Source organism: Onychomys torridus, chromosome 2 (assembly GCF_903995425.1).
Source record: "Onychomys torridus chromosome 2, mOncTor1.1, whole genome shotgun sequence".
Taxonomy (NCBI): domain Eukaryota; kingdom Metazoa; phylum Chordata; class Mammalia; order Rodentia; family Cricetidae; genus Onychomys; species Onychomys torridus.
The window spans coordinates 155,449,371-155,473,584 of record NC_050444.1 but is presented as its reverse complement, the minus strand read 5'-3'; the positions used below and the strand labels follow the sequence as shown (position 1 = coordinate 155,473,584).

Here is a 24,214-nt window from a genome sequence, read left to right as displayed (position 1 = left end):
CCTGTTATGATAGCTGATCATATTAAAACAAAGTGCCTGGCACACAGTGGCTACTTGGCAAGATAACGAAATCTCTCGGTGATAGGCACCATGCAGAGCTAGCTGGTCCTGGTGAGCACCCTTTGCCATGGGCTTGGCATCTATGAGCCCAGGCAGGTCTCCCAGTAACCAAGAGGCACCATGCCATCTGGGTTTCTCAACTTTGATCCAGTGACATTTAGGACCCCTGATGGCTAATTTTGATTGTCAACTTCACACAGTTTAGAGTCCCCTGAAAGGAGTTGTCTGGATCAGGTTGGCCTGTGGGTGATGTCTGTAGGGGATCGTATTATGCTCATTGATCTGGGAAGACCAAGTATACGAGCCGGCAGCACCCATTTGGGGTTTTAATTATATAACATTATTATTCTAGTTCCCTTCCTGTGTTATGATAAAGCTCTTGAACCCAAAGCAGTTTGCGGAGAAAAGGATTTATTTGGCTTACACTTCGATATCATAGACCACCATTGGGAGGAGCCAGGACAGGAACTCAAGTAGGAACTTGAAGCAGAAACCATAAAAGAGTGCTGCTTCCTCTGGCTCGTGCTCAGACAGCTTCCCTATCCAGCCCAGGACCACCAGCCCAGGGAATGGTGCCGCCCACAGTGGGCTGGGCCCTCCTAGTCAGTTAACCGTCAAGGTAACCCTCTGCAGAGAGACTTGCAGCCCCATCTGATCTGGCCAAACCCTTCATTGCAGTTCCTTTCTCAGATGACTCTGGGCTGTGTCCAGTTGACAACTGGAGCTAACTAGGACAAGTAGGGAAAGCGAGACTAGTGAGCATGCGTTCATTGTCTCCACCGTGCTGGGTATGATGTGATCAGTCGCTTCAAGCCCCTGCCTTGACTTCCCCAGCCATCATGGCTGTCACCTGGAATTGGGAGCTAAAAGAACCCTTTCTCTCCAAGCTGCTTTTTGTCAGGGTATTTTAGCACAACCTCAGGAAAGAGACTAAGAGAGAGGCCTGGACCATTCTCTTTGTAGGGGACTGTCTTGGAAGCTGTAGGCGTCTTCCTTGGTGTTTGTTCAACAGCACCCATGACTCCCAGTTAAGACAACCCCAAATGGGTCCAGATGTTACCAGATGTCCTTTAGAGGACACACATTCTGCATCGGGCTGAGGGGGAGTGGCAGTCTGATGTCAGAACTATGATGTGCCATCTCTGACCTTCACTGGAATCTAAGTTCAGAGGGTTCAGGGGGGACTTTGTGGTGCTTGGGACACAAAGGAGAGGCATCCTTGTGTCTCGCCTTGGGAAAGGCAAGCCCCTCATCAGACACTCCTGTTGTCAAAGGCATGCAGCAGGTACCCAGCCCTCCACCACCTGCAGATATACTGCAGTGACAGAGGGCTGGCCAGTCACCTCGAGGGCCCTTCCTGCTGCAGATGGAGGCTGGGCCATGACAGACAGCCCTTGCCTGCCTCACTGACATCCCACCACATCCTCTCATACTTAACCCCCACCCCAGCAGGCCCTCTGTCCTCAGGACCCACTAGCCTGCCTGTCCCCACCCAGCCCTCTCACTCTGTAGGGAACCCATGGTCCCGAAGCCAGTGTTTGCTGTGCTTCCAAGCCTGACTCATCCAGGCATGAACTATTTATACCCCTCACACGGATGCTTGTCTTGGTGCTCCCGGCAGACACTGTTCTGCAGGTGGCCACAGGACGCAGGAGGAGGCTGGGCACAGACAGACAGATTGATAAGTGCCTCAGCCTACCAGCCCTGGGATATTAGCCCAGCTCCTTCCTTACTGCTCTGTGACCTTGGGCAGGTCATTTAGCCTCTCTGAGCTTCTGCTTATGAAGAGCATTAAATCAAAGTAAGCAATAAAGCTCCCATCCAAAATTTTCAGTTCCCGGGGCTGTTAGATGTCTAAAGTCAGGTGCGGCTGTATGTACCTGGAGAGGGGCACCCACAGATAAACAGGGAAGGCCCCCAGTGTCTGTAATTGAGCACTTTTGTGTCAAGCTGTTGTCATCTGTCCATCTGGAGGCCCCGGGTACCAGAAAAGCCCCGCATGTCACCCTGAGGCCACTCTCCCCAGGCTCCTGTCCCAAGAGACAGTCACCCCCACAAGAAGGCCTGATGGACCTGCAAACAAAGCCATTGCTTCAGGTATGGGCAGCACCTTCCAGCTAGGAAACGGGCTGGAGGCCACCTCTGGCCACTCACAACACAAGGAGTGTGACCATAGCAAAGGGACATTTAGACCCTGTTCTCGCCCATCCCTGTCTCCACCAGGTGGCTGGTGGCAGAGGAAAGAAGGAAGGACAGAGACAGGTCTCATTATCAACTGGCTCTGTGCCAGGCTGCCCAGCACTCCCCGCCACTCCCTGCAGCCTCCCAGAACAGCCTGTTCCTGAACACACCCCGGGTCCGATGCCCTGATGTGGCCATGAAACCCTCCCTCCAGGATACAATCCTGTCCACAAAGGCTGCTGAGACTCTTGGCTCCGAATTCATTCCTGAGTCACATATTCAACAGTCTAAGCACCTATTAGGTGCTTTTTACTCCTCTGGGAGCCCACAAAGGTTTCCTACTGAGACCTGAGCTTGCTTTACACAGCAGGGCTGCATTAGGGGATGGCTGGACCACGTGCATGGTCACCAGGTGTCTGGAAGGGTCTGCACTTGGCTGTGCAGCAGGGAGGTCTTTTGCTCCACCCCTTGGTGTTCCTTTAAAAGCCCTTTAGTAGAGACAGAAGGGACTGGTGGATAAGGATCCAGGCCCTCCCAAGGCTATCCTATGTTTTCTAACTGTCTCTCTATATACTTCTATCTACAAATTCCTCATTTCTCCCTGCTCGAGTACCCTGGGGGAATAAGAGTGAGCTGGTCTCCCTCATACTCTCTCTCCTGGAACCTAGCATGAGTTGGAGCAGGAAGTCAGATCCCCGTGTGGAGGGTGCCATGTTAGAAAGGAACTAGAGATCCCATGTGGAGGGGGTGACTTAGTGGTGGAGTGGAATACACCACAAAAAAATAAATACTGGGGAAGGACCATGCACATCTATAGTCCTGACATGTGGGAGGCGGAGGGAGGAAGATCACTATCACTACAAGTGCTAGGATAGCCTGGGCTACATGGTGACTTCCAGGACAACCGGGGCTGCATAGTGAGACTGTCTGAAACAGTTAAGTAAGAGACTACCTTCCACGCTGATGCTATCCTCCGGCCACTGGGAATATTTTGCCTCCCCACCGCCCCGCCGCACACACAACACTTGCACAGGAGACAGTTGGCAGTGTTTGGGAGACATCTGACTGTCACAGCCCGGGAGGGCGGCTTCTGTGAACCTCCCACCGTGCACAGGGCAGCCCCCACTGTGGAGAGTGTCCAGTCCCAGCTCACAAGGGCCTACCATCTAACCGGAGCCACAGATCTGGCCAGGGTAAGACCAAGACACCCCTCAAGTGCCTGTAGAGGTGCCTACACCAAATAGCTGAATCCACAGGCATGGTGTGAGTTTTGTTCACAGCACACTCAGTACAGGAGGCCGTGGCTTCCTCCCTCAAGCCATGGGTTTGTGTGAGAATTCGCATTGTTAAGAATACAGGATGCTGCCCGACCGTGTGGTGAGGTCCCTTCCAGCTATGATAGGAAGACATTGACCACTTCCTGTATCCCTCGCTGCACAGTCAGACATGAGGCACATCCTTAAGCCTCTCTGCATCCTCAGGTATGATGCCGGCAGGGATGGCTTCATCGACCTGATGGAACTGAAACTCATGATGGAGAAACTGGGGGCCCCCCAGACTCACCTGGGCCTGAAGAGCATGATCAACGAGGTTGATGAGGATTTTGACAGCAAACTCAGCTTCCGGGAGGTGAGGTATCCCCAGGCTGCTTCCCAGCCTGCCACACCTGAGCACTGGGTAGCTTTTGTTATTTGTGAGGCTGGCAAGGCATTCTTGGCAGGTGTCATCCTGTCTCAGCCTCCCAAGTTCTGGGGTTCTAGGTGTAAGCCACCACAACCAGCTATTTTTAATGATTTCTGTATGCCCGGCTGAGTTGTGGGAAAGGCTGTGTGCTCCAAGGATCCGGGAGGCACCTAAAAGAGGATATATGCAGTGCTTGGTTGAGAAGAAAGGGGGTGATGTGTACTGCCAAGGGGACCAGGTGTGGTGCGAGGTAGCCTCACACTCTGAGGCAGAAGCGTGGACCCGCCTGTTTAGGGACTGGCAGGAGGGCTGGATGGAGGCTCAGAGCATGATGGCTGTGGCCCTGGGCCCTAAACAGCATAGGGTTGCCTGTGTGGGGAGGTAGATGCTCAGGGAGTCCTGGCCCTAAGAGAGCTGACAGGAGAGATGGGGGGGGGAGGTGTCAAGAGCTTCTTGGAGTGTGGGAGGTGGCAAGAGGCCAGGGAAGAATTCAAAGTAGTCCACAGGAATGGCTTGGGGTCAGAGAGCATCCATTCCCATCCTTCCTATGTCTCCGAACCATCTTCATACTATAGAATGGGAGCGAGGTCCCTCGGGGCTTTGTGAAAAGTGATACAGCACAGATTTGGGGGTGGGGGGAACAGTGGGTGGCAAAGAGAGGCAGGCTGAAGCTGTGGGTGGGAGCTGGGTGTGGTCCTTAGCCCAAGGTCCTGGCAGGGCACACCAGGAAGATAGGGGCCGAAGCCCAGCTCTAGCTCCAGGTCCTGCAGGTGAGCACACAGCCTTTCTACAGAGATCTGAGCCGAGACTTGGGTGTGTCCAGGGACTTTGTTCCAGGTGTGCCTTGCTGACCTCTGTCTTCCCTCCACAGTTCCTTCTGATCTTCCGCAAGGCAGCAGCAGGAGAGTTGCAGGAAGACAGTGGCCTGCACGTCCTGGCCCGCCTCTCTGAGATCGATGTCTCCACAGAGGGTGTTAAGGGTGCCAAGAACTTCTTCGAGGCCAAGGTGAGGAACCAAGGACTGTGTGGTCCAGCTGTGTGATGGCACCGTTTAGACTGAGGTCCCTCCCTGTCCCTGTTGAGGCTGCAGAGGAGAAGCTGACCCTGTGGGGTGCAGGGCTGTGGGGATCTTAAAAGAGGGAGACAGCCAGCACTGCTCCTAGAGACCCTGCCCTGTCAGCCCGACCCTTTCAGCACATGCATAGATGGAGGGGGACACATTTGGTCCAATGGCTCCTGAGTCCTGCCTACCCAGGCCCCCACAGTTCCTTATTCCTCTTTTCCAAACAGACCTCTCCTTTCCAAGGCTGCCCCGCGCCTCCTCTCTCTCTCTTCCAACCTTTGATAGCGATACCAGGGTTCTTTAGCGGACCTGTGCGCCTTGCCTCAGGACAGGTCATCAAGGGCATCATCCCTGCCTGCAGTGCCCTGTGCTGCTTCTACCCGTGAATATTCTCTGTGTCTCTCTGTCTCTTTGTCTCTCACTCCCCTCTCTCTTTCTCTGTTTCTGAGAGGTATGGTCTCATATAGCCCAGGCTGGCCTCAATCTTCTGGTCTTCCTGCCTCTGTCTCTCCTGAGCTAGGATCACAGGTGCTGAGCGCCATACCCCATTTTTTTGAAGTACAGCTTAAACCATGCTAGGCGAGCACTTTACCAGCTGGGCTCTATCCAGTGCATTATTTTAATCTTTCCTGACGAGCCCCTGCGTTTGGCTACTGTGTGCCAGGTTCTATATGGAGAGAGATAGAGGCATAGAGGACTCACAAGGGCCACTGTTGGCGAGCATGGGCCAGAAGGTGAGCAGCTCCCAGGGGTAATAACTATGGAGGCCGCATCTCTGACCTGTCCCCCTCACTTCCAGGTCCAGGCCATCAACGTGTCCAGCCGCTTTGAAGAGGAGATCAAAGCTGAGCAAGAGGAAAGGAAGAAGCAGGCTGAGGAGGTGAAGCAGCGGAAGGCGGCCTTTAAGGAGCTACAGTCCACCTTCAAGTAGCCAGGGCTAAGGCCCAGACCTGGCCCTGCCCGGAGAGCAGTCTGGGGACATGGGTGGGTACAGGAGACCTATGGGAGACAAGCCTGAGTCCTGGTCTGTGGGGGCCAGGACCACTACTAAACTCTAAACTGTCTGTGAACGGATCTCATTCAGGAGTCTCCCCAGTGGCCTGGCCAGTCCCTGCTCCCTCCTGCTCTTCCTGAGGCTGTGACACCACCCACCAGCATCCTCTCTCTGACCATCCTGCTGCCTGCTCCAGCCCAGCTCCAGCCCATTCACGCCCCTGCCTTGTGTACCAGTTGCTTTGCCCGCCCACCTACCCTTAACCTTAGGCCGCCCTGCCCTGGGCCTGATGGCCCCCTTCCTAGATAGGGACCAGCAGAGAGAGAAGAGTCCCCTCCTTACAGATCAGCCCCTTCTGCGCTGGGTGTGGAGGGCTCCTGTTTTGGAGAAGAGGCCCTAGCTTGCTATAAATGGGGCCCAGCCAGGCAGGGTGAAGGCCACTGAATCTACCTCACAGGCTACACTCTGCTAGGCATGCCTTGGGGACGTGAGTGATAGGGCTCCGTGGGGAGGGCCAGGTGTGTCGCTTTCTGACACCTGACTGCTAGAACAAGCTGAGGGTCCCAAGGGGCTGTGGAGAGGAGGGTGGGCTGCCCAGGGATCGGCCTTCCTAGGGAGGCCCTCAGCGCTCTGCCTTGGTTCCCCGGGGAGTGCCTGATGTGTGTATGTGTGTGTGTGTGTGTGTGCCGGCAATAGGACATGGGGCTGGCACCCCTTCACACTATCCTTCCCTGGGCTTGTCACCAGTGAGAGCACCTGCCTGTCCTGCCCACACCTAGAACGCATGGGGGTTCCCCAAACCCACCCATCACCAGGCAGGCCATAGTGAAACCCGTGCGTACCTCCATAGCGCCCATGTGCTTGCTCGTGTGTGTGTGTGTGTGTGTGTGTGTGTGTGTGTGTGTGTGTGTATCTGTTGCTGTGTTGTGAAACTGTGACGTCACCCAGTCTAAGTGAATGGCCACGGAGGCCACTGTTATGCAGCGTTCAGTGTGTCACCGCTTTCAAAACTCTTTATTTTACTACAATGCCCCAAGAGTCCCCAGGTCCCCCCGTGGGACTTGCAAAGGTTTTATTTTTTCGGTCTTAGAACCCATGAGAATCGGAGGGACCCAGCCCAGCAGCTGTGGCCCCGGCTTGCGTTTGCCTTAGTGGATATGTTTATACAGATGAATATAAATTCCCTTTACTTTTGGCTTTCTGCATTTTATTTTTGGTCCCCCCCTCACCACCTCCTCCCCCTCAAAAAAAAGAAAACAGCTACTTCTTCATTCAGTGGTACAATTATTTTTTTTAACTAAAGTGAGATAAAATTCTATATTCTTATGTGTGTGTGGTTTTTGACGGCTAACTGAAGAGGGTGGGGAAGGGGACCAGGAGCCGGGGAGGAGAGCACTCCTGATGGAGAGGTTGGTCCCTTAGCGCCTTTAAAACACCAGTGGTCTAAGCACTTTGTATGTTAAACTTATTTCCTCCTTTAAGGAACTCACTGAAGGGGCGCTGACTTTTAATCCCCTTTTAAAGGTAAGAATAGGATGACTCAGCTGTTAAGAGCATTGGCTGCTCTTCCAGAGGTCCTGAGTTCAATTCCCAGCAACCACATGGTGGCTCACAACCACTTGTAATGAGATCTGGTGCCCTCTTCTGACATAAAGATGTACATGCAGATAAAGCACTCATATACATTAAATAAATAAATAAATCTTTTTTTTTTTTTTTTTTTTTTTTTTTTTTCCGAGACAGGGTTTCTCTGTGTAGCTTTGCACCTTTCCTGGAACTCACTTGGTAGCCAGGCTGTCCTCGAACGCACAGAGATCCACCCGGCTCTGCCTCCCAAGTGCTGGGATTAAAGGCATGTGCCACCACCACCCGGCAAATAAATAAATCTTAAAAAAAAAAAAAGAATAGGGAAGCCTGAAGGCCGCCAGGCACACAGACCAATTGGGGCGGTAGGATTCTGCCCAGGGTGGGTAGCCCACAGCCTGTGCTCTCGTCATAGGGCCACCAGCCTTGAGATTTCACAGAGGTAGGACTGTGCCACCAGACCCCAAAATGATGCCCAGAACAGATGTGATGCATACCTGTCCGTCACCCCAGCCTTCCAGAGAGGAGGGAGTGTTCAAGCCGGTTGGCCAATCTAAAAAAACTATAACAAAATGCTACAAAGTTTCAGAATCGATGAACGCCCCATGGTCCAGATACCCACCATCCTCATTGTCCCTGGAGTCGGGGAGTGGCTGCAATGTTGGCACCAGCAGATGTCTGTGCGGTGCCCATGTTATCCCGGTCTCCACGTGTGGGTGGACTGGGGTCTCCAGATCTTTCCAGATTTGTGGTTAAACAGCCGAAGCAGCGTGGGTGAAGTTTCTGATTTGTCTAGGTGCGTCTGCCCTCGTGTGGCCATGAGTGGAACTGCAGCATCATGTGGCCCCTTGCTCCTTTCTCACAGTCCTGTCTGGGAAGGCAAGGATCTGGGGGTATATATATCCTGGGGTACACCACTCCACACATGCTAGCTACTGGCTTACATACCACCACCAGTAATAACATTTGAAGCTAGGCATCTCCTTTCAGTAACCCTTTGTGGGGACCCCTGCAAGCGTCAAAACCAGCCGGGAAACAATCCCAGTGAGAATGAAACTTGGGTCAGTGCAACTGAGGCGGTTCTGGGTCAAAACTTCTGGAGTGTGATGCCAAGGGATTTATTTTTCACGTATTTATACGCTGTGAAACTTGGAGGGAAAGTTTCCATGTGGCAATTACCACGATGAAGCTTTAGGCATGGCTGTATTGAAACAAACTCCTTTGCAAAGCACATCTCTAGCAAAGTTCCTGTGACCTTTTCTCCTGACTGAGCAACAGTGTTCAGGATAAGGGCCTGGGGAGGAGGGGTTTGTAATAACCCATAAGGATGGGTTCTGTTGACTGAGAAACCGTGTTCAGGAGTCAGTCTGGGGGGTTCGATGTGATAAGGGGTGGCTTTACAGAATACCAAAGATTGCCAGGTATCAACACAATCACTCACAGCCTCCTGATGGAAAACGGGTGTCAGTTCTTCCCTTGAAGAAGAAAGCCTTGTTGAACAATTCTGGGTTTTCTAGTGCTTATCTGTGAGCTCTTGTCCTCTACACATCTTGTACTAGGGATTCCCTAACTTGCTGGAGTGATGGTTCTCAACCTTCCTAATGCTGCGACCCCTTAATACAGTTCCTCATGTGGTGACCCCCCCAACCATAAAATTATTTCATTGCTACTTCATAACTGTAATTTATTACTGTTATGAATCGTAATGTAAATATCTGATATACAGGGAATCTGATAGGCGATCCCTTGTGAAAGGGTCATTTGACCCCCAAAGGTCGCGACCCCACAGGTTGAGATCGGCTGTGCTAGTGGGACAAACCCAGGGGTGGGGCAAGGAGCTGGAAAGGGAGCAGCTTCCATTCAGGCTGCAACTGTCCTGGCGATGAGTGTGGGCTGACTCTCGGGTGCCAGAGCCTCAGCTCTGGGGACCTGAGTCTTAGCCTGCCAAGACCCCGCCCGCCCACTGCACAGCCCTGTAGAGAAAGCCAGCTGAGAGGCGAGGAGGCCTCAAGTGACGCAGTTCCCACAAGAAACTGCACCAGAAACCATCCCCAGGACAGGGTGCATTGGCACCTGCCTGTGATGCCAGCCTTGGGGAGAATCGGGAGTGTAAAGCCAGCCCGGGCGCCATGGCCCCATGTGGTAGAAGGAGAGAACCAACTCCAGCCAGTGGTCCTCTGACCTCCACATGTACACCATGGCATGTGTGTGTGCACATGTAAATAATTACATGTAATTTAAAGTTTGTTTTTAATCCAAACAAATGAAAAACTTCCCCAAACCCCATCTTCTCACTAAAACTCTTCACCAGATCCAAGCCATTCAGATCTCTATTGCTTTCCCAGATACTCCACTGGACTCAGATTTATTTTTTTTTATTATTATTATTTTTATTATTATTATTCACAAGGTCTCACTATGTAGCCCCAGATGGCCTGGAAAATCTCTGTGTAGACCAGGCTGGTCCAGACTCTGAGATCTACCTGCTTCAGTCTCCTGAGTGCTGGGATTAAAAGTGTACACCACCACACCCAAGACCCCCACTGAATTTACCACTCTACCTCACTGACCTGAAGATGTTCAGTGAACCCCCAAACTCCCTCCCTTCCCTGTGGTATTTGAGATGAAACCTCACCAGTCCTCCAGCCTCCCCCACTTAGTGAACCTCATTCAAGAGGCAACAGCTGCCACCAGATCTTGAAGGAGGCAGACAATCCAGGCCCCTGTCACCAGCACCTGCCCCTTTCTCAGGCTCTCTCTCTGCCTCCTCCCCCACAACCTTCTCTAGAGGCCACATCCTAGCATGCCCACACATCTTTAGTGGTTACTTTTCCATTCCAGCCTCTGGCCCTGAGCTCCTAGGTCCTGAGAGCCACACACACTGCAGGCCATGGAAACCAGGGAAATAGAAATGTCACAAGAGTGGAGGGTTGTGACACTCTCATCACCTCTAGGTCTCCAGTTCATTCTGGACAGGGATGAGCAGAGAAGAAACCTTACCTGCATCCCATCAAGCTCCCGGCTAGGATGGATCTCATCTCCTTCAGAGCTCCAGCCAGGCTTCTCTTCTCCAGGGAGCAGCATATCACCCTAGCTGACAGGAAGGTCCCTCCTGCACACAGGGCATACACATAGCGGGTGCTTAGTGAATCTTGGGGGAGTGATGAATGAATCCATTTTATGAATATATATATATATATATATATATATAGAGAGAGAGAGAGAGAGAGAGAGAGACAGAGACAGAGAGAGAGACAGAGACAGAGAGACAGAGAGACAAAGAGAGACAGAGACAGAGACAGACAGAGACAGAGAGACAGACAGAGACAGAGACAGACAGAGACAGAGAGACAGAGCACATGGATAAACAGGCAAGTCAGTACAGTGTCAAACCCTATCCCACAGTCACAGGAAATCCACCAGCTCCCTATGACAGCTTTTGCAGTCTTTATTATCATGAGTAGAAAATAAGTTAGCCCACCCAGTGTCCTAGTGTGGCCCAAGGCTAATAGCATCCTCTGCCCAGCCACTCCGGGCACCAGAGCCAGGGACCAGAATGCCAAAGTGATTCCTGCCCACCCCACCAGCTGCTCTTGAGAAATGGTTGCTCGTAGGCATGCTAAAGACGTCCAAGGGCGGTGCCAAAGCCCTTGAGAGGCCCAAGGGAATGCTTTCCATCTCTTGAAAATCAACAGGAAGTGGAGCCAGAGAGATGCCTCAGTGGCTAAATGCATTGGCTGCTTTGCAGAGGACCCAAGTTTGGTTCCCAGCACCTACAGAGCAGCTCACAGCCATCTGTAATTCCAGTTCCAGGAGATTTGATGTCCTCTTCTGGTTTCCTCTGGCACCAGGCACACACATGATGTACAGATATACATGTAGACAAGCATTCACATAAAATCATCTTTACATTTAAAATAATAATAATAATAATAATAATAATAAAATAAAATCTGCAGAAAAACATACAAATTGAGTTCCAGTCATCTACAAAGGCAAACAGCCCTGAAGTTTAGATCAGTATTCTGATGGAAGACAGAGGCCCTGTGAATTCACTCAGTCTTGGAAACCCTATACTTCTAGCCAACCACATCTTCTGCCCAAATTAAACAGTAATTACCAAGGTCAGGAAAAGGCCTTGTCAGAACAGGTTTGTCCCCAGACTGAGCTCAGCTTTGACCCTTGTGACCTCACACCGCCCACCTCGTCCCTATAAATGCTCAGCCTGCCTCCACACCAGCCAGTCCTGAGCACCTGACCATGTTGGGAATTACAGTCCTCGCTGCCATCCTGGCCTGCGGTAAGCTTGAGAGTGGGGACAAGCTGCATCCAGCAGGCTATATGATCAAGCTGGCCTTGGGGTGTCCTCTGCTCTCCAAGAAAGGCACTTTGGGCTCCTGTATGGGTTCAGCTACTGAGCAGCTGTGTGACAGTTAAGGCACTTCCAAACTAGTAGGTCCTGGAGAAGGGGTGAAGAGCACCCCCTAAGGTGTGAGGCTCGACAGGAGGCCCTGAGCAAGGCCCACTGTAGGTGTTGCACCCGGCGCTCACTCCGGGGAGCCCCCGGGCCCGCCTTTCCCAGCTGTGTCTTCCTCTCGAGGGCTCTTTTGCTCTCCTGTTTTGGTGGCATTCTCCCAGATTTCAAACTGAAGGGTTCACTAGGATTTGGGTTGGTATGGGTAAGGGAGAGCACTTGATCAGGAGTGGAGCCAGGTTCTCTAGATGCAGGAGCAAACTGGACCATATGCAAGTATTAGGCTTGTCCATATCTCCATTCAACAGTGGGAACACAGAGTGGGTCCAGGGATGCTCAGTACCCTGCCTCAGGATCATATGCTGGCTCACAGCCAGAATGCCAGCCCATCTGCCTCACCTCAGAGCACACACTCTTAACCATGTCATGCGACTTCCTAGACATGGCAGTGTGGCACTCTGTGTAGTCCACACTGAATGCTCCCCCATACACACACTGTACCGTGACCCACAAAAGGCATCCTTAGTCCTTCGTGAGTGCCAGTCACCTGCCTGTTCTTTTCCCTATAAGAAGTGCCCCTCCTACTGTGTGGCTTTTTAATGTGCCATGTGGCTTAGTTCTCAGGAGACTCTTAGATTAGTTCTGTTCCTCCCATATCACACACACACACACACACACACACACACACACACACACACACACACACATACACACACACACCACAGCAGGGGGGGGGGTGTGGAGCCGAGGCCCACAGAGCTAGCCTGAGCTTCTCACCTGCCCTTGGGGTGGGGACAACCTACTCATCTGCACTCCCCTCTCTCCCCAGCCTCCAGCTGTGGGGATCCCACTTTCCCACCCAACCTGTCAACCAGAGTGGTAGGGGGAGAAGATGCCGTCCCCCACAGCTGGCCCTGGCAGGTAAGCACTTGATGAGGCAGAGGCAGAGGTTGGAGGGACAAGGCTGGGGATCCCTGGAGGGCTGACACGTGGCCCTTTTGCAGATCTCTCTCCAGTACCTCAAGGATGACACGTGGAGGCACACCTGTGGCGGTACTCTGATCACCAAGAGCCACGTCCTGACCGCTGCCCACTGCATCAAGTGAGTGAGGCTGACACCGGAGACCTGAGCATCTAATGCTCCAGGCACTGGGCCCTGTTAGCTAATCTCCTTCCAACTCAGTTGTTCATTTAACCAGTTGAAAACATTTCTCTGTGCACCTACTATGTGCCAGGAAACAGCAGAGAAGACAAAGGCCATCCTCTTTTTTCTTTTTTTTTTTTTTAAGCTGAGTCTCGAACTCAGGGTCTTACGCTTGCTAGGCAAGCACTCTCTATCACTGAGCTAAATCCTCAACCCATCCTCTGGGGCTGTTTTGGTGGAACGTTCTATTCCATTATTCTAGCGGAAGGTAGAGCAATAGACGAACAAGTGAACATGTAACTTATCAAACAAAAATGAGGCTGAGAGAAGGGAAGGGCACAAGGTGGGTCTGGCTCAACTTCAAAGAAGATAGCCCAGAACCGGGGGGGGGGGGGGGGGAGGGAGGGAGGGGGGAAGGAGGGAGGGAGGGAGTCAAAACAGTAAAATAAGGCAGCCGGGGCTGGAGCTTAGTTGGCAGAGTTCCTCCTTAGCATGCGCAAAGCTGTAGGTTGACTCCCCGGGCCACATGAAAACAGGTGTGATGGATAGTACCTGCCATCCCATCAGGTGAGAGGTGGAGGCAGGAAGAGCCGAGGTTGAAGGCTGGGATAGCCTTGCATTTGAGGCCAGCCTGGGCTAAAAAGAAGAAAGAAGGAAATGGGGTGGGGAGTGAGGGAAAGAGGGAAGGAAGGAGGGAAAAAAGAGAGAAGGAAAGAAAGACGGGCCTGGGAGATCGCTCTGAAAAGGGCAAAGCCCCGAAAAGCAGGGAGGGAGGGAGAGAGGACGTGGGTGATGTGTGGGATTACAGGAACAGCCAGCGAGAAGGAGGAGGCAGTTCTTGGATGCTAGGGAAGCACTGGGGCAGCCTCCTACTGGGAGCAGAGTGTAAGGGTTGGGGTGTATACACAAGGCTACAGTGTGACTGGAGGGAGGGGGGTTGTGGGAAGGACTTCAGGGTACAGTTAGCACCTGTTTTAGGAGGTGCTGAACAGTCAGGGGAAGCCAGGTATGGTGGCGCTTGCCTGCTATCCTAGGGCAGGAGGATCTTGTCGTAGGGGGGACAGAGCCAAGCAGGGGTCACTCAGGTGGCTAGTGCCATGTGGAAGCCAGAGGCAATAGCAGCTTGACTTCTAGCCTGCCAGTCTAGGGCGGCAAGGTCATACTTGACCCGAGTCCCTGGCTCTAAGCCGTAGGCCCTTTCTCCCATTTTGCACAGGGTCAATAGGGACAGACACACTCCCTTCCCCACAAAGCCCTACTGTAGCGAGAGGACCAGGTCACCAATGCCCTCAGTTTCCAGTTGGTCCTTCCAGAAGCCACTAGACATCTCTTTCCCCCTTATAGCAAAGACTTAACCTACCGCGTGGCCCTGGGGAAGTACAATTTGACGGTGGAGGATGAGGAAGGTTCCCTGTACTCAGAGGTGGACACCATCTACGTCCATGAGAAGTGGAACTCCCTCTTCGTGTGGTGAGTGCCAGCCCTGCGGCAGCTACAGCGCACTTTCCTGAGGGTCATAACCTACAGTGGTTCTGAACATTTCCACTCTGTTAAGCTGTCATGAACTGGCATTCGAGGAAGAAACCACATGGAAAAGGACAGGTGCACCCATTAGGAGGGTCACTTAGGGCCGGAAAGGTGGCTGCATGGCTAAGAGCGCTTGCTGTGTGTCTTAGCCCAGGTTTCTGTTGCTCTGATAAATACCGTGACAGAAAAGCAAACTGGGAAGGAAAGGGCTTGTTTTATACTTCCAGGAAACAGTCCGTCTCTGAAGGAAGCTGGAGCAAGAGCTCAAGCAGGGCAGGAATCAAGACAGGGTTTCTCTGTGTAGCCCCGGCTGTCCTGGAACTTGCTATGTAGACCAGGCTGGTCTTGAACTCACAGAAATCCGCCTGCCTCTGCCTCCTGAGAGCTAGGATTAAAAGCCCGGCTTTTAGCCTGCTGTCATCATCCAGGGCCACCAACCTAGGGATGACACCACCCACGGTGAGCTGGGCCCTTCCACGTCAATCATCAATCCAGAAATGCCCTACAGACTTGCCTACAGGCTAATCCTATGAAAAGCGGTTTTTTTTCTCCATCAAGATCCCTTCCCAGATGACCCTAACTTGTGTCAAATTGATGTAAAGTTAGACAGCACTATATGCGAGCCTGAGGACCTGTGTTCAGATCCCCAGCACCCACATGAGAAGCTGCGTGTGGCTGGGAGAACCTCTAACCTCGGGGCTCTGGGAGGTGGAGACATGGGGCTCTCCGGGGCTTGCTGGCTGCCGCTCTCACTGGTGAGAGACAGTCTCCGGGGAATAAGGTGGAGAGCAAGAGAGCAGGCCACCTGACATCCCCCACACATGCATGGGAGCAGACAGACAGATAGACAGACACACATACACACACAGAGTCGTTTGTCTTCCAGAGTGTCCACTACTAATAAAATGCTACTAGGTGTTTACGGGGGAGTCCCTGGCCACCAAGGCTTGACACCCAGCACCACCTTCTACACATTTGCCAAACCTCTACTTTGCATTTCAGGAATGACATTGCTATCATCAAGCTGGCTGAGCCTGTGGAACTGAGTGACACCATCAAAGTGGGCTGTATCCCAGAGGAGGGTGCCCTGCTGCCTCAGGACTACCCCTGCTACGTCACTGGTTGGGGTCGCCTCTGGAGTGAGTACAGCCTGCAGCGGGACATCCCCGAGGCTTCCTGGAGGAGGTGCCACTCAAGATTAGAATGTTTCTCCCACCTCCCTCCTGCCTGATCTCGTCATAGATTTTAAACCTTTGTTATAATAGCAGTTACTATTGATTTACTCAGGCCAGACCATGTGACAAGCATGTCACAAGTAAATGTGGTGGGTGACACAAGGGTTCAATAGGCTAGAACTCATCAGGTATTTAGAACAGGAATTGGCTCATTGCCCCAGTCACATAAATAAACCGAAAACAAAAGGCAGGCCTGGTCATGCACTCCTGTGATCCAGAACTTGGAAGGTGGAGGCTGGAGAGTCAGGAGTTCAAGGGCACTACATAGGGAGTTTGAGGCCAGCTTAGGCTACATGAGAACCTGTATCAAAATAAGAAATACACTAACCAACTAACTAAAACCATCCTCTTGGGGGGTAGGAGTCTAGATCTCACAGCAAACCAGTTCCCAAGCAAATGTCAGCTGAACTAGACTGTTAAATGAACATTAAAACTATGCAAGACTTAGAGAAAGCAGAGGCTGGCTCTTAAGGACATCCTGGAAGAAGAAAGCCTTCAGATGTGTGTAGCTAAGATGAAGTTCTGGAAGGAAGTGGCAGACCGTTGAACCCTCAAGATCCCCAGCTAAGGAAGAGGGATCACAGGTCAACCTGGCTCAGTTCAGAGTGAGTTCGAGACCAGCCTAGGTAATTCAGGGAGACCCTGTCTCAAAATAGAAGAGATCTAGCTCAGCGGCAGACGGCTTGCCTAGCGTACTCAGGGCACTGGGTTTGACCCCTAGCACAGGGAAACAGAAAGAGGAGGGAAGTCGGACACCAAACTAAGGATACGTAGTCTCCAAGGGACTGTGACCCAAAGATCTGGGCCATCCTGATGAAGGGCACACACACACAAACACACACACACACACACACACACACACACACACACACACACACACACACACACACACACAGTTCCCAGAGCCTTCCACGCACCAGAACTTGCCTTTGCCAGTTCCCAGTCTCCTGCGGGCTGGTGACCAGCGCTATGGCTGGGCTGAGGGCACCAGCTGAATCCCTGGCATGGCTGCTCTCTCCCCAGCTGGTGGTCCCATTGCCGACGTGCTCCAACAAGGCCTGCAGCCCATAGTGAGCCACGATACGTGCTCCCAGTTGGACTGGTGGTTCATCAAGGTCAAGAAGACAATGGTGTGCGCTGGGGGTGATGGAGTCATCTCTGCCTGCAATGTGAGTGTCCTGACCCCACACCAGGGGGCAGCAGGGAGGTGGGCAGAGCAGGGTAGAATGGAGCAAATCAACTGCACCCCGTCCAAGAAGCCAAGCCCTGACGGACCCTGCAAGCCTAGGAGAAAGCGGTCACTCAGCCCATCCCTCGCTGCTCAGCCCCAGTGCATGGGGAGAGGCAGGGGGCTGGACAGCAGTTCAAGTACAAGTCCCAATGGAGGCAGCAATTGCATGGGCTGCTGAAGTGCTCTATAAAGGGGGGGGGGGGTGGCAGGAGGGAGGTTGTTCAAAAGGTAAAGGCGACCTAAGGTGACCTAAGTTTGAGCCTCAGAACCCATGGGAGAAGAAGAGGGCCAAATCCCACAGTTGTCCTCTGCTCTCCACTGTGACATGTATGCATAACCACAAAATACATTCATATATATATATATATGAGAAAAATGGGGCTAGGGAAATAATTCAGTTGGTAGTGCTTGCCTTACAAGCACAAAGACCTAAATTAGATCCCCAGAACTCATATTATAAAAATGCCGAGCATGGTGGTGCCTCTGAATCCCAGGCTAGGAAGGTGGAGACAAGAGAAGTCCTGGGTCTCATTGGCCAATGAGTCCAGCCCAGTTGGCCAGCTCCAGGCGAGAGAGAAGCACACTTGAAGATGACGAGCAAGTGTGTCTTCTGGCTGCACATACATTTGCATGCACACTGGCACACATACCTGCATACACACACACACACACACACACACACACACACACACACACACACATAAATACATACATACATGCACATACACACATCAAAAAAAGAGGCCATAGGAACCACTTCACAGAGCCACTGTGTGACTAAATGGGTCTTAGCAGCATGAAGTGACTTCCTTCATGTTCCATTCCTGAAGGTTCTGGTGCACCAGTCCCGGGAGACAGGGACTCAGAGTATGACCACAAAACATCCGGGACAATGGGGGACTGTCCATTCTGAAACACACGACCCTCTCCCCACACCAGCCCCCCTACTTTCCTAGGCCTCTTTGGGGTCCCCGGCCTCCTTGACTCTCTGGGAAGCTCTCAGAAGCTTACACATAGTGACCTGAACAGTCAGGGAAACCGAGGCAGAGTCCTTTGGCATCGTCCCAGATCATAGCAAACTAAGAGCTAGCTGACACCTCAGGGCCTCACAGGGTGAGGTCAGCATAGTCCCTTCACTTTCTCTGTCACTATCCCCACAGCTAGCCTGAGGCCTAAATAATAGGTATGGAGGCCAAGGGCCCAGCTCACTTCCCCCAGAGCAGCCAAAGCCAGCCTCTGGGGGAGGGCTGGGGCTGAGGCTGGCTGCTTTGATGCAGGGAGATTCGGGTGGCCCACTGAACTGCCAGGCAGAGGACGGCTCCTGGCAGGTGCATGGCATCGTGAGCTTTGGCTCCGGTAAAGGCTGCAACACATACAAGAAGCCAGTGGTCTTCACCCGCGTGTCTGCCTATAATGACTGGATCAATGAGGTAGGTGTGCCCTGCACCCCTCCCTGTGCCCCTGAGCCCACTTCCTCAAGTGGCCTCTTCTTCACTGGCTCCTCCTGGATGTATTCGCTGGTCACTTAAGCTCGTGTTCAGGTTCCATTCTCCCTCTGATATACCCTGGCTGAATCCCTCTTGGAGTAAGCCTTGAGTCAGGAATGATCGCAGAGGGGGCACATGGGTGGTCATATAAAGGCTTAAGAGTGTGGGGACAGAGGCACCCTGGGCAGGAAGCCCCCAATAGGTATAGGGTGTGCTCTAAGCTCACATGCATTATGCTCTGAAAAGCTGGGAGACCCAGAGTCTTTTGAGCAGAGACCAGGCCTGGCTATGTCTCTGCTGGGAACCTACTACCCTGCATGGCTTTGTTCTGCCCCAGAAGGTAGCACGTCCCAGAGTCACTCAAACTGGCTTCTGTTCCACCAGAAAATACAGCTGTGAAGAAGAGTCGGTTCCAGGAGCCTTGCAGCCCATCTCCCAACAGCAATAAAGTGCCTTCCAAAAATGTCTGGGTACCTTCATTTATGCCTTCCGGGAGTTCCTGGATCTCTGCGCACTGGAAACATACATCCTAGGCCAGGCCATAGAGATGTTAAAGGCAGGTGTCACCATGTTAACAGGAGGCAAGCAGGTAGCTGAGGGGATCAGAATTCAAGTCTAGGGCCTCCAGCTGCAGGTGGAGACAGGGAGCTCCTCAAAGGCCGGGTCACAGGAAGATGCACGGATCTCAGAGACAACCATGAATTCCTAGGGATGAGTGCCCAGCAGGTTCCCTCCTGTCCATAAGTCTCAATAGCAGCTGTTATCTTATGGAGGCATTTTCTTTCTTTTTCTTTTTTCTTTTTTCTTTTTTTTTTTTTTTTTTTTTTTGGTTTGTTTTTCGAGACTTTCTTTCTTCCTTTCTTTTTTAAAGATGTTTTTATTTATTATGTATGGAGTGTTCTGCCTGCATGCATGCCTGCTGGCCAGAAGAGGGCACCAGATCTCATTGTAGGTGGTTGTGAGCCACCATGTGGTGGCTGGGAATTGAACTCAGGACCTCTGGAAGAGCAGCAGACGCTCTTAACCTCTGAGCCATCTCTCCAGCCCCCGGAGGCATTTTCCAAATTGAGTCCCCCTCCTCTCTGATGACTATAACTTGTGTCAAATTGACATAAAACTAGCCAGCACGACTTGTCAACCTGACACACAAACACATCACTGTTAAGCCACACCTTTCCTTTCTTGTTCATCCCCAAGGGCACACATTAATAAGAACATCACAATGTAAAATAGTCCAAGCCTTACAAGTCCCACAGTCTATACAAGTTCAAACACTTTGAAACTCAGTCTATTTAAATAAGCCAAAGTCTCTTTTAAAACCTAGAATCTCTTTAAAGTTCAGTCTCTCAACTGTGGGCTCCTATAAAATCAAAAATCAATTAAATATCTTCTTACTTCAAGAGGGAAGAACCAGGGCACAGTCACAATTAAATCAAAGCAAAGCCAAGCCTCAACTGTAAATAACTCAGTACACAATGTCTGGGACCCACTCACCATCTTCTGCCAAAGGGTTTGGGGTCACTCTGGCTCCGCCCTCTGCACACACACAGCTCATCCTCTAGGCTCTGGCTGGCTCCACTCCACTGCTGCTGTTCTTGGAGGTCATCCCATGGTACTGGCATCTCCCAAATGCTGGGGTCTTCTGCTGTGACTGGGCTGCATTCTCCTGGGCTCTCTTCAGTGACTCTAACCCTGCCACATGGTACCAAGCCTCAGCTGCTGTCCATAACCCCTTCACACCTTCAAAACCAGCACCACGGGGGTGATTCTCACCCTACCAAGTTTGCCTGCCAATGTGACATGGTACAACCTCGGCCATGTCTGGAACTCAGCTTCTGTGTGCTGGCTCTCAGGAAACACTTTCCCGAGATTTCTCCTCAGCAATGCTGGGGCCTCTTCTTGATCAACACTAATTTCTCAGCTCCAGCCAAGCAGCATGGAGTAGCCCAGCAAAGATTTCACTTTAGTAGTTCTGTGTCTTGTCAATAACAGCTGATTCTTCAGCCCCAGATAACCAGAACCACAGAATCCCCCCCCCCTTTTCTTCTTCTTCTTCTTTGTTGTTGTTGTTGTTTTACAGGGTTTCTCTGTGTAGCCCTGGCTGTCTTGGAACTCGATCTGTAGACCAGGCTGGTCTTGAACTCAGAAATCTGCCTGCCTCTGGACGTACAGAATTTTAATTCAAAATAACAAATGGCCTTCTTAGAGCCTTTAAACTTCCCTCTGAAACGTCACAAGCCAGGCCCCCATCATTTACACTGCTCTCATCCACGCTCCACAGAACAGCCCACTGACATCTCAACACTCAATGGCTTCTCTAGCCCAACTTCTACTGCTTCCACAATCCTCCCAAAAGCCGTGACCCCTTGGGGGTGGCATATCAGCTATCCTGCATATCAGATATTACATTATGACTCATAACAGTAGCAAAATTACAGTCATGAAATAGAAATGAAATGATTTTGTGGTTGGGGAATCACTACAACCTCTGACCTCCTCCCAGGAGCCCCTGGCTATAGCTACTGATTGGTCCATCAACTGTCCCGCTTCTTCCATCAAGCATCAGCTGCTGGAGACAAAGACTGTGACGGGCCTCCCCTGCCCCAGGGTGCCATTCTCAGGAGTGTCCTGGTTACTCAAAAGAGATGGGGTGTAAGGGTCCCCAGTTTCAGAGAAGATCCTTGCTCTGTAGTAGACCAGTGTGTATGTATCATGAGCGCATTTGTGTACGTGTGTGTGTGTGTGTGTGTGTGTGTGTGTGTGTGTGTGTGTGTTCAGAAACACAGACCAGGGGAACAGAAATGAGCTACCTTAACCAGTGTCTGTCGGTAGCAGAAGTCCAGGAGTGCTTCTTGGAGGTGGTGATGTCAAGCTGGTTCCTAAATTGGAATAGAAGTTTCCTAAGAGTATTGCTGGCTGTTTGGTCCAAGCTGTATCCCCAAACACCTTCTTTTTTTTAAGATTTATTTATTTATTATGCATACAGAAGAGGGCGCCAGATCTCATTACAGATGGTTGTGAGCCACCATGTGGTTGCTGGGAATTGAACTCAGGACCTCTGGAAGAACAGCCAGTGCTCTTAACCTCTGAGCCATCTCTCCAGCCCCCCAGACACCTTCTTTAATGCCTGTCTCTATGTGAGAGGTGACATGTGCTCAACTCTTGCTGACCCCAGGTCCCTTGCAGGTAAGGAACTAGGGGAATCTGTTCTGGTCAAGAGAACATAATAATGAAATAACCTAATGTTCAGTGAGCTCTGTCCCTGTGGGTTTTATATTCATCTCAACTGCCCAACACAGGCCTGTGAGTCTGGCTGTCAGCACACACACCCCATTTGACAGATGAGAAAACTAAGGTCAGAAATATCTAGTGACCTCCCAGGATAGCTTAACTTGAAAGTGGGAGAGCTCAGATTCAGACATTGCTAATCTGGCTCCAGAGCTCATGGATTGGAACACAAATGTAAGGAGAAGGAAAATCTTTCCTGTAAGGAAAACCGGCACATATTGATGTTACACCTTGAATACAGGCATGATAGCTGGAGCTGAGGCAGCCATCATGTGGTCCTGTGGACTGCAGGGACACCAGCTCAGGCCTTGTTGAGCTGATGCTGCAGATCTGAGGCCAGCAACCATTCCCCTCTGAATTTCTCTTAAAAATAATAATAAGGGGTTGAGAATTTAGCTCAGTGGTAGAGCACTTGCCTAGCAAGTGCAAGACCCTGGGTTTTTTCCTCAGCCCTAGAAAAAAACAAAAATAAAACAAAAAAACAAATAAATAAATAAAATAAACCTGCATTTGTTTGAGCCACTGTTATTAATTCTTCATTTCTTTATTTCTTCTTTCTAGATGGGGTCTTATTGTATAGCCCTGGCTGACCTGGAACCTCCTATGTAAACCAGCATGGGACATGGTACTCACAGAGATCCACCTGCCTCTGCCTTCCAAGTGCTGGATTTAAAGCTAGCCTGCAACGCCTGGCTAACTCTCATTTCTTGCAGCTCGGCACACTCCTAGTGGGCAGCAGAGCAGGGAAAGGGGAGGGGGCTCCACTTCCTGAGTAAAGCCACTGTGAGAGTCTGGAAGGGAACTAGCAGCTGCTGTTACTAGAGCATGGCACCCTCGGGTGGGAGGGTGAGCAGGCAGGTGACTAGCCACCCTGGGTTGCCCTGGACTGAGGAGTTTTCAAAGATGCCAGAGTTCTAACGCTAAACCTGGAACTTGGTCACCCCAGCAAGAAAAGGCAGAGTAAGGGCTACCTGGGGATCATCCAGAGGCCCTCCTAAAGCCCTCATGAGTAAGGGCTACCTGGGGATCATCCAGAGGCCCTCCTAAAGCCCTCATGCTGTGCTGAGGGTGGCTGGGTCTCACAGGGCAATTGGGGAGCCCACAAGGTTTTAGGCAGAGAAGTGCACATTAAAGCACTGGGGTGGGGGGGGGGCGGGGTGGAAGCAGAGAGGCTGCTGTTCAGCACTATCTATGGAACCAGACAGATGCCATCTTCATGAGTTCAGCTGCGCCTGCATGCAAAGGCTCATCACAGCTAGGCCTGATGACTGTAGAGAGTCCCTCTGAGAAGGAGGAGGTGTGGGGTTGGGACGAGGGGGTGATCAGACACTCACTGAGTAGCCAGCCTCTCCTCCAAGCCATTTGATTGTGATTCTGCCATAATTGTTTGTGGGTAGCTTTGGTATTTCAGAGAGGGGGACAGAGGCAGTCTGTACAGGACAGAAGGAAAGGGACTCCATCTGCAGAGCTTTGGGGAAGCCATCATGCATGCTGGGTGCAGACTCTTCAGTGTGGCTGTTTTGAGGTCACCCATGCTCCCGTCAAAGACCCTTCACCCGCCCTCTGTATGTAAGCCCCCAAGCCTTGTCGGTTCTGCAGTGTGAACGTGGTAGACTCAAACTCTGGTTTGTCTTTGGAGAAAAGGTTACATTGCCTAGCCCCTCCTCTGGGGTGAAGGTCCTCACAACAGAGGCCAAGCTAGGAGGCTGCTACAATGGTCCCAGCAAAAGGTAATGTGGCCTGCATGGTGGCGGCTGTGGAAAGGAGAAGGGAAAATACTAGCTGGTCATCAGCCGAAAATGTAGCTCAGAGGTAGAGTGCTGGCCTAGCATATGTGGGGCCCTGAGTTCAAGCCCTAAAGCCACCTAAAAAGCTGTCACAGGTTGAGTAGAGGAGCACTCTCTTAGTCCCCAAGTCACTATAACTCTCTAGAATGCAATTTAAAAGTTCTCTGTTGGCGGGGTGTAGTAGTGTACTTTTAAAGTACATTCTGGGTCCCCACGCTCAGGAGGCAGAAGCAGGCAAATCTCTTTGAGTTCCAGGACAGCCAGGGTTACTATCTTGAAAAAATGCACTCTATTAGCTAGCACCAAATTGAACAGGAGCCACAGGCCTGGGGAGCATTGAGTTCTAAACCAGCCTCAGCTACAAAGTGAGAGCTATCTCCAAATACGGGAAGAGTCTGGAGAGATGGTTCAGAGGTTAAGAGCACTGGCTGCTCTTCTAGAGGTCCTAAGTTCAATTCCCAACAACCACATGGTGA

The 24,214-nt window shown here is 51.5% G+C and overlaps 2 protein-coding genes across 2 annotated transcripts; both read left to right on the top strand.

The window, feature by feature from the left end:
• The first annotated feature begins 3,672 nt into the window (after positions 1–3,672).
• Positions 3,673–6,051, top strand: Efhd2 (EF-hand domain family member D2). The gene is made up of 3 exons (XM_036178509.1): positions 3,673–3,870; positions 4,796–4,930; positions 5,787–6,051. Exons 1-3 carry the CDS (start codon positions 3,688–3,690, stop codon positions 5,916–5,918), a joined length of 450 nt encoding a protein of 149 aa, XP_036034402.1. The 5' UTR covers positions 3,673–3,687; the 3' UTR covers positions 5,919–6,051.
• Positions 6,052–11,733: 5,682 nt separating this feature from the next.
• Ctrc (chymotrypsin C) lies at positions 11,734–19,122 on the top strand. Its single transcript, XM_036179942.1, has 8 exons — positions 11,734–11,865; positions 12,869–12,960; positions 13,044–13,141; positions 14,528–14,653; positions 15,713–15,849; positions 16,969–17,114; positions 18,454–18,606; positions 19,048–19,122. The coding sequence occupies exons 1-8, from the start codon at positions 11,826–11,828 to the stop codon at positions 19,060–19,062; spliced, it is 807 nt and encodes a 268-aa protein (XP_036035835.1). The 5' UTR covers positions 11,734–11,825; the 3' UTR covers positions 19,063–19,122.
• Positions 19,123–24,214: the final 5,092 nt, after the last annotated feature.

Excerpts from the sequence above, each read along its gene's own strand:
- Efhd2 (XM_036178509.1), top strand. The coding sequence starts at position 3,688 with ATGAGGCACATCCTTAAGCCTCTCTGCATCCTCAGGTATGATGCCGGC. Across the intron at positions 3,871-4,795 it reads GCAAACTCAGCTTCCGGGAG|TTCCTTCTGATCTTCCGCAA; the intron begins GTGAGGTATCCC and ends TTCCCTCCACAG. Across the intron at positions 4,931-5,786 it reads AGAACTTCTTCGAGGCCAAG|GTCCAGGCCATCAACGTGTC; the intron begins GTGAGGAACCAA and ends CCTCACTTCCAG.
- Ctrc (XM_036179942.1), top strand. The coding sequence starts at position 11,826 with ATGTTGGGAATTACAGTCCTCGCTGCCATCCTGGCCTGCG. Across the intron at positions 11,866-12,868 it reads CGCTGCCATCCTGGCCTGCG|CCTCCAGCTGTGGGGATCCC; the intron begins GTAAGCTTGAGA and ends CTCTCTCCCCAG. Across the intron at positions 14,654-15,712 it reads TGGAACTCCCTCTTCGTGTG|GAATGACATTGCTATCATCA; the intron begins GTGAGTGCCAGC and ends TTTGCATTTCAG.